General features: G+C 33.6%; 1 protein-coding gene across 1 annotated transcript in view; it reads left to right on the top strand.

Annotated features, from left to right (window-relative positions):
• The first annotated feature begins 38 nt into the window (after window positions 1–38).
• The window catches only part of LOC129235310 (39S ribosomal protein L32, mitochondrial-like), a 35,205-nt gene continuing 24,816 nt past the window's right edge, over window positions 39–10,427 (top strand). The window contains exon 1 of the mRNA XM_054869046.1: window positions 39–230. Within this exon, the coding sequence (XP_054725021.1) occupies window positions 107–230 (124 nt within the window). The 5' untranslated portion in view covers window positions 39–106. The remainder of the gene's footprint in view (window positions 231–10,427) is intronic.

Genomic DNA, 10,427 nt, shown 5'->3' with positions numbered 1-10,427 from the left:
AAAAATGCGTAAAAATAGTATGTTTCGTGTTTCTCTCATTTTTAGTTTTTCAAAATGTTCCTGAAACTGGAAGTTCTTTCTGCTTTCACCGAGAGTTTCACTGTTTATGTTGTGTATCGAACTTGTAAACAGCAAAATGAATATTTTCATTTTTACTCTAAAAAATAGTCACAGATGCATTATGCAAATGTTGAACAAAATCACAAGAAGTCCCAGCCCTCGATTTCCTGGTAAATTTCTCTTAACGTTTTGACACTGAAAGTTTTGTCTGATTTTGTGTTACGTTCATTATAGGAGAATTCCGTTAATTTGTGATTTACTCTATAAGTTTTTATAAAACAAATGATAGCATGAGTGGAAAAACTCAATTCTGATTTATCCTTTTTTTTTATTAATGTGTTTTTAATGACTTTTTTTTTTTGCAGAACATTTTTTCCCCTAATGAATTTGAAGTTTTAAATGTTATCCCTTTTTGGTATTTGATGAACGATTGTGAAACTTGCAACTTTTTACTTGAAAATTTGTGTCCGCAAAAGTTTAAATGAAAAAAAACTATTGCATAGTTTCTTTTAATTAATTGATTTTTTTTATTATTGTTATTTTTTAGTGACCTTGGACATTGTAAATAAAGTAGGAGTTAAGTCTTAACGAATATCATCAGGGTTAAATTAGGATGGGGGTGAGTTTCCTTACACCCTAAACAAAAACTATTAAGAGTGGTTTTTTAGCCTACTTTCCTGCAAAAGTAAAAAAAAGAAAGAAAAAGCATGAAAGATGGCTTAATTCATTGCTAAAAACAAGAAAAAAAAGGTAAAAAATGAATAAAATAATTAAATAAATAACGAAAAAAATAAAAGTTAGAAAGTATGGTTTTGAGGTAGGAAAAATGTGTGTTTTGAGTCAGTCTGTCTCTCCCCCAAATAACTTTTGAGTGATTTGTCGGATTCAAGCAAACACTTTTTTTTCGAAGGACCATAGCAAGGAGATCTCATTCCCAAATTTCACTTTTTGATTTGCACAATGTTTTGTTTTATTTTGAACAGTTAAAAAAAAAATAACATTAGCACCTACAAATAAATTTAAGCCAAATATAAATCCCAAACTCAAAGGTGAATTTGCTTTAAACACACTTTGTTGGAAAAAGCTCTTGATGAAAAACATGTTTTGAAAAAATCTTTTTGATTTGACTAATTCCATATCTAAATTTATTCATTTTTTGAACAGAATTTTTTTTTCACTTAAAAAAGTGGACAAAATGGTATTTTGTTCAGTGGGTTGTTTTTCAGGCTCCTTTCCACTGTTTTTTTTTTTTTTTTCTGGATAAGTAAAGAACCATACATTTTAATTTCTATTACATGTTCAAAGTTATTATGGTGTGGGACCCCAAACTCGGAATGCTCAAGACCGCAACTTTTCCAGATTTCAGATTTTTCTGGGATTTGGATTCTGACTCAAAATATAGTAAAGGTTCTCCTGTCATGCAATATTTGATGCTTTTTATGATTATGCAATGTGACAATCAATACAAAAAATAAATCATATTTTTACTAAAAATAATTTTGTACATTTTTTCAATAGACTTTGTATTGCATACTTGTGAGAAGAAATTTTTTTTTTATTGTTAACAGAAAGTGGGTGTTAAAGGATTGCTGCAAAATTGCAGCAAAACACAGATATTTCGGCAAAACACATGGCACCAAAGAAATCATTTTCAAAAATCTGATCTGAAAGTATTTTGTTCTCAACAAGTTAATTGCCCAATGTTAACAATTTTGAACTTTTAAAACTGAAAAAAAAAAAACCCTTTTTTTTAGTATTAAGGAAAAAGTTTGAGGTTTTGGGTCTTCCAGATTTTAGGATTTCGAATTAGGGTCCCATGCTTTATCTATCTATATCTACTGATCCATGCATAGCAGACTGTGAGGAAGTGTGACAATGGTTGTGAATACAGGAATGTTTTAAGTAGCTGAAGAAAATGGACGTCACAATTGCTGCAACAGCTGTATATTCACCCAGTGGTGTAGCTACAGTGTTTGCCACCCAGGGTGGTTCCTCCATTAGCCGCCCTTTTGCTATGAAATAGCTAATATTTTGAACTGTCTAGAGTGTTGAAATTAAAACTAGAAACTAAGTTAAAGAAAAAAAACGAGGTAATTATTTTCTACGTACTTACGAAGGGATAAAAAAAGAAGGGGAAATGGCCTACACTTGGAGAACATCGCTAAATTTACGCAAAAAAACAAAAATTAGGCAGTTTTTGGTAAAGTGAAGGGAAAGAGCGGGGGATTGGGTAGACTTTCGATTTTTTTCAAAATAAAAGTGTTTTTTGTTGATGTTAGGGGATTGGTGGGCACCGCAATGAAATGTTCCAAAATCAATGTTTTAAAATGCAGCTTAGGATACTTTGTGGAGAGGTTAAGAAAATTGGATGATCGACTGCTCAATTTGAGAACTTTCATCAGGGCCAACTGCAAGGGGTGTGGGGGGTGTACCCCCCCCCCCCCCCCACACGCACTTTTTTGGAGAAAGGAGCAGCCAATTTTACGTTATTGTTCATTTCTAATGTTCGGAATGTAACCGCAATTGGAAAAAAAATGCGAGGGTTCATAAATTAAATTTAGAAGAAAAACAAAATAATTTTAAAAATGACTAGCAATATCAGTAAACCTGAAATCTAAAACATCCGGTACACTTCAGCTATATCCCGACCCTATGTATCTATTATCAAAAATATACAATAAATGGGGCCGCGAAAAACAGCTAAAATTCTTTTCAGGCTAAATTGGATGTGGATATTACGAATATTAATCGCTAAGTAGGGCCGCATGAACGGGATATTACATATCGGTCATTTCGTGTTTGAAAAAAAAAATACTGTATAAATACGTGGGAGAACTTTAAAAACTATGCTAACATTCTCAGTAAAATCTGTGAAGTGGAGAACACATTAATCAATTCTATATGCAGAAGCATTACATAGATCTGATAAAAACTGCGGCCAGGTTCTTAAATGATATTTAGAAGAAAAACAAAGTAATTAAAACATAACTAACAATATCTGTAAGCTTGAAATCTAAAAAATTGATGGTCTGTAATTCTCCCGCATATTGCATGAATAGTAATAGCCCAAGTTTGGCTAAGAAGTATACTTATAATTCAAAGACAATAACAAGTTTATTAATGATTAATAGAGACGTACCGAGTAGCACTTTGGCCGAGTAGCCGAGTACCGAGTACTCGGCCTTTCACTACTCGGCCGAGTTCCAAGTACCATATGTTTTAAGAAGAACCAACGACACACATGTGATGAATTTTGAACTTATTGGAATAGTAGTATAAACCTCCTTGTCCATATAATAGTTTTTAAAACTAAATTCCTGCTGAAATTTAATTACGCATTATATATATGCAATTTTGTTTGTGTCAAAAATTTTACAAAAAAATAATTTTTTAAATTAAAAATAAATAAATAAAAGGTATGATTAATCAAGTTGGAATTAAAACAAATTACAGTAAAATCCCTCTAATGTGGACACTAACAGGACAAATTTTTTTTCTGCAATATAGAGGTGTCCGCAGGACAGGGGTTTAATAATGTTATTTGCATTAGAACTGGGGAATTAAAAATTGTCCGCATAAGAGGGGTGTCCGCCTTTGAGGGGTGTCCGTTAGGAGGGGTTTCACTGTATACCAATCAATTGTAGTTCTAATCTGCCAAACATAAATAATTTTTAAAAGCAGATAAAACAAATGTGCAGGAACACTCCAGACACGTGTTTCCCCCCCCCCCCCCCCCCCCCCCCCCCCCCCCCCCCCCGTTACAAGGAACGTCTTTTTCAGTGCATAACATGTGAGCTAAAGGATGTAAAGACATTCAACAAAAAAAATACGACTTTTGTCTGATGCCTTTAAATCTACGAGCCCCATTTTGTGCATTGAAAAAGGAATTCCTTGTAATGCCAAAACACGTGTCTGCAGAGTTCCTGCACTGTGCTTTTAAGGTTGTTTTATTTTTTAAGCAAAGGTATTTTTACATTTTTTATAACTAATTTTTGTTTGGAGCAAAAATCCATTTTTAATATAAAAATTCCATATTTTCTATACTTACATTTTTTGCGTAATTTTTAATAAATAAGTTTTATTAACTTTGAGGACATTAAAATAAAGATTTATTCCATTGAAGCATAACAAACTTCATTATTCTCAAAATTTAAATTTGACTTATAAATTTTAATTGTAAATGATTGCAAAATATAATGCTTGCTCTTTTTTTATACATTTTAGTATCTGTCTTGGACAATATTCAATTTTTTGCAACTACTCGGTATTGGCCGAGTATCTGATCAGAATTTGGCCGAGTACCGAGTACTCGGCAAATTGGCCGAGTAGGCCGAGTACCGAGTAGTTACCGAGTACTCGGTACGTCTCTAATGATTAACAATTGTAACTTCATCAAAAACGATTTCTAAATTCAATCTTATTTCTGTTCACTAATCCCAATTTACTATTACCAAATATTGTGCTGAAAAATATTTCATGATCTTTATTCCTAGATACTAGATACTAATATTAATTCAAGATACTCAATGAATACTAAGTTCGGATGATGCTTGATGATTCAATCATATCATATCTATCAGCGATCAAAAACTAAGTTTTGATTATTACACCTAAAAAATATGAACGGGGAACTCGATGGGCTTGATAACGCCAGAGAGTCGAAAACTCCGACTGCAATCTACCAGCAGGTAAACTAAAACCGAACGCAAGAAAGAGAGAATGATTCAACAGCTGAATCACAAGCAATGAATTTGTTAGGTTATCATTACACCTCGAACATTCACAGTAAGTTTACGTTTAAATGAGTTTAGTTGTTTGTAAGTTATGAGATATATATAATTAATTACTGTTAATATACTTAGGGATAAAATTATGTTTATCAAACATCCGGTACTTTTCAGCTATCACGGCCCTATTTGTGTATCACGAAAAAAAATAATAATGAATGGATACGCGAAAAACAGCTAAGATTCTTTTCGGGAGATATTCGGTGAGGAAAATACGAATATTAATTGCTAAGTGGAGGCGCGTGGACAGGATATTACAAATGGGTCATCCCATGTTTGACAAAAAAAAGTACTGCATAAATACATGCGAGAACTTTAAAAGTTACGCCAACGTTTTTAGTAAAATCTGTTAAGTGGAGAAGATATGAATCAATTTTATATGCAGAAGTATTACATTTATTTTGTATTAAATTTTTAAAAAGAACAGAAGATTTAAAATAAACGAAGGTAGCTGCCAAATTTGTTTTATGTAGTTTAAATGAAAGAAGAAAAAAAATGTTTATAATATTGAAATAAAAAGAAACCGGTATTGTCTGCGTTAGGGCCCCTCCCCGCTGCCTCAGAGCTACAAAGAGAAAATCCTCTTAATACATGTTGGTAAATATTGTGCACAATCCCACAGCGGTACTGCAAGAAACTTTCCATGGAAAAGGGGGGGGGAGTGTCATATGAAATTTTTCGAAATTAAAGGACGGATAGCGCAATTTTAGGCACTTTCAGTGTGTTCATACAAATCATTTTGATGCTATATGCAGGACTCCCTATTCTACCCCTTGGCTACGCCACTGCACTGCCAGGATAAGTCAATATGAGAGTTTGCCAAATACACTTTTTCTAAATTACAGCGCAGTCGAATGACTAAGACTTTTCCTAATCTTTTTTTTTTTTGGTGGAAAACAGAAACAAACAAATGCACACCAACTGTTCATACACACACATGCTCATACACACAAGCTTTTACACACATACACAACACACACGCCTATGTGCATACACACAGGTCTACCACACACACAAGTCTACACATGCATGCACGCGTGCCTACGTATACACACATACACACGTAATCGCCTAGGAGTAGGGGTAGGCTTGGGGGGACAGGAGCTGTTTCTAGAAACAATAGCCCCCAATGAGTAGGGCCCTGACGCAATTCGTGACTGCAAAAAACATAATTTGAATTAAAAATTTCAGAATTCAAATTAATTTTGAAAATTCGAAAAGTTTTTTTTTGTTACCTTGAACCTGTTGAGCGTTCGTTCCCCCCCTTTTTTACTCCCCCAAATCTCGTGTGCCCCGAGGGGGTTTGCGTCAGTAAACTAGTGCACCTTTTTTTTTTTCGCCCTTTGGCAGTCGAGGTTGATGCGCTCTGGCTGTGGCGCTGTGAGATATCCACTCGCTGTTGAAGATACTTTACTTTAAAAGATTATTTTTTACTTTTTAGTTCATTCTTGTACTAGAGCGAGTTTATTAGTTTTTTTAAACTATTATTACATTATTATTTTACTAAGCAGTTTATTAAAATCATTGCTTTTAATGCATTAAAATATATAGATATTTAAGCAGGGCCGACAAAAGCATGCCAGCCTAGTCGAAAATTAGGGACCTGACCCTTGAGGGGGGGTGGTCACAGTGGCATAAATCCTAAAAGTTTAATGGGAAGGGGCTGACAAAAGGCCCTTGGCTCTCAGTAAGCCCCTGTATTTCCCCCCATATGCCTTCAAGAACCAGGCCCCTATTTTCTGGGCATAGGTTCGCGCGGTCTATCGTTGGCCGTGGAGAATAACCCCAGATCTTGTTTTCGGGGTGGGGGAGAGTAGTTTGGTTCTTGCCTTACATTTTGACAGTTAGATGTCATCTGAAACAAGGATTCTCAACCTCTGCTACATAGGATGGGCAACGGTTTGCGAAAAATGCAATCGCATTTGGGAGGTTTTTACGTGCCGACATTAAAATTCTTTCCTTATTAAGTTATATTTGTAGTCATATTTCATATGATGTTTTTACATTAATTTTGTGATTAATTTGACAAGTTTCTGTTATTTTTCTCAAATGTTTATTTACTTACATATTATTAAGTAATTACAATAACTAGGGGGGAGTTGGGAAGAAGTGGACTGCAGAAGTGAGACAGCTGCATTTAGAAGCCAGAATAAAACATGAAAAATTATTTCTATCTTGTTCAGTAGATGTTACAGATGATGAGTAGAGCCAAGTGGAAGTCTCAATCTACAGGATTAGCTAGGAATTAATTTTCTCATTTTACTTCGACTTATAAATGCAGCTGTCCCATTCCTCTTGTATCCACACCCTTCTACCGCACATGTCTCTACATTAATGTATTATTATTAGCAGGGATCTATAAACTAAAAAAATCACAGTTTACGGACCCCGCTTTGTTGCGTGCCTCCAACCTCCAACTCCCGAAAAACTGCAGGATTTGTTCGTAAAAAAAAAGAAAGTTTGAAAAAAAAGGACCTTTCATTTTCAAGTGCTTGTAAACCTTGAACTTTGGGGTTATAACAAACCTTGAATTATAAAATTTCTAACGAATGCAATGGGGAGGGGGGAAGTCCAAATTAAGCTCCTTGCTACAACCTGTGTCAGATATGTATAAATCATGGTTATCACTTTTCTGTAACATATAGCTTGAGATAATTTTTTGTGATTGACATGTTTCATATCTTGTTAATTATTTGATCCTAAATTCAGTACACTTTAGAAGTTCTTATGTTATTGCTTGCTTTCATATTACTTTAACTTTCTGTGTTTAGCACAAGAAAAAATATTACTCTACCTCTATTCTTTTTGGTATTCCACACTACTTGTACTCGAAAAAATATTGTTGCAACAAGAAATCTACATTTTCTGAAAAAACAAAAACTTTAAGCAGAAGTTTCTTATAAGTTTAGAACAATTAAGTAAAACAATACAATCAAGTATTAAAAGTTAGACCGGAAAGTGCACATGAACTGCTTTAAATAAGTTTAATTGTTCTAGAATCCTTGAAAATAATTAAATAAGTCATTGATTCTACTTAAAAAGTGCTTCAATTTGATTTCTTATCTAGTGTATCAACTTTAAATTGTTTGAGTGACTAGGATGTACTCTCTCGTTATCTATTTTCTGAATTTCCACACCATTTCTTTTAAGAGTTTTTATGCATTTTTTACTAGCTATCATTTTGTTTGTTGTTTGGTTTGGGGTAGAGACGTACCAAGTACTCGGTAACTACTCAGTACTCGGCCAATTTGCCGAGTACTCGGTACTCGGCCAAATTCTGATCAGAAACTCGGCCAATACCGAGTAGTTGCAAAAAATTGAATATTGTCCAAGACAGATACTAAAATGTCTAAAAAAAAGAGCAAGCATTATATTCTGCAATCATTTACAATTAAAAATTGTAAGTCAAATTTAAATTTTGAGAGTAATGCAGTTTGTAATGCTTCAATAGAATAAATCTTTATTTTAATGTCCCCAAAGTAAATAAAACTTTTTATTAGAAATTATGCAAAAAAGGTAAGTATAGAAAATATGGAATTTTTATATTAAAAATGGATTTTTGCTACAAACAAAAATTAGTTATAAAAAATATAAAAATACCTTTGCTTAAAAAATAAAAGGAAACAAAACAACGTTAAAAGCACAGTGCATGAACACTGCAGACATGTGTTTTGGCGTTACAAGGAATTCCTTTTTCAATGCACAAAATGGGAGCTCGTGGATTTAAAGGCATCCGACAAAAGTCAGATTTTTTTGTCAAATGTCTTTACATTCTTTAACTCACATGTTATGCACTGAAAAAGACGTTCCTTGTAACGGGAAGGGAGGGGGGCAGAAACACGTGTCTGCAGTGTTTCTGCACATTTGTTTTATCTGCTTTTAAGAATTATTTATGTTTGGCGGACTAGAACTATGATTGGTATACAATGAAACTCCTCCTAACAGACACCCTTCAAAGGCGGACACCCCTCTTATGCGGACAATTTTTAATTCCCCAGTTCCAATGAAAATAACATTATTAAACCCCTGTCCTGCGGACACCTCTCTATTGCGGACAAAAAAAATTGTCCTGTTAGTGTCCGCATTAGAGGGATTTTATTGTTATTTGTTTTAATTTCAACTTGATTAATCATACCTTTTATTTATTTATTTTTAATTTTAAAAATAATTTTTTTGTAAATTTTTTGACACAAACAAAATTGTTTATGTAATGCGTAATTAAATTTCAGCAGGAATTTAGTTTTAAAAACTATTATATGGACCAGGAGGTCTATACTACTATTCCAATAAGTTCATAATTCATCACATGTGTGTCGGTGGTTCTTAAAACATAATTGGTACTTGGTAACTCGGCCGAGTGGTGAAAGGCCGAGTACTCGGTAACTCGGTACTCGGCCAAAGTGCTACTCGGTACGTCTCTAGTTTGGGGAATAATCAAAAATTAACTCTACTAAAAGCCAAAGAGAAAGTGACGATACGTTGTCCATTCTTGTCTCTCCGTCGATCAATGTCAAATTGGGGAAAAAAATTGTTTTGCATTTTCTTAATTTGCAAATAAAAAATTTTGAAACTTATATAAAAAATTATGGTTTACCTATTTTTTTCCTGATATTTTTCTAATTCGAATTATGCTGGATAAGGCGTCAAAACGCAGGATTTTACATCTAATTTTAAAAAAAGTTTCTGGGGGAGAAACCCCCAGACCACCTTGATTATTAGTCCTTGAATCCCTCTCTTGATACCCTAAAAATGTATTATGTATGTGGGGGATTGTATCAAGAAAAAAAAATGTTTTGTTAATTTTTTTTAGGTATAATTAGGATGAAATTATTATTAATATATATTTGTCTTATTTATGAGTTAACAGGGATGCCCCATCAGGCAAGGGGAATGGAGGAATACATCGAAATCTTTAAGGGGCTGTTTCTTGATAAATTTTCCAATTCTTTTGAGGAGGCCCGTTTGTGGGGGCGGGGAGAAGAGTAACATCAATGTTGTTATGGGCATTCCTGTAATTGATACCATGATTAATGTTTTTTATTGGGGGCCTCACAAAAAGTTGTCGCACAGGGCCTCATAAAAACTAAGGTTGCCAATGCTAATGGGATCTACATTTCCAAAATATTTTCAACCATTGAACTTTTATCTGTGTTTTCTCTAAAGCCTTTCACTCCTTTATGTTATGTACTTTCAATGAAAGATCGCCCCAAAACACCAAAATAATTTTTTTAAATGCTGCCTCATGAATTGTCGATGTTGAATAGTTTTGGATATACTTGTGACAAAACGCCAATAGATAAAACTTCAACAAATAAATACTAATTTTTGAAGTACAGTAGAAGACCGTTATAACGCCGACCTATATAATGCAATTCTCTATAAAGCGCACAACTTTCCAGAAGTAAACAATATGTTTTGAAGTTTAAAAAATCTCCTTCTGTTTTGCTTTGCAAGCATAAAAATTGTAAAGCAAATTAAATTTTAAAACAGTTTTTCATCTTTCCATCTGAATTCAAAGCTTTTAAAAGAAAAATACCAAATGGCTCTTGAAAATGCAGCTGTTATGCAAACTATGAAGCT

This window comes from Uloborus diversus, chromosome 2 (assembly GCF_026930045.1).
Source record: "Uloborus diversus isolate 005 chromosome 2, Udiv.v.3.1, whole genome shotgun sequence".
Classification (NCBI taxonomy): domain Eukaryota; kingdom Metazoa; phylum Arthropoda; class Arachnida; order Araneae; family Uloboridae; genus Uloborus; species Uloborus diversus.
The sequence above is the reverse complement of the archived record's forward strand: the minus strand, read 5'-3'. Positions and strand labels throughout refer to the sequence as shown.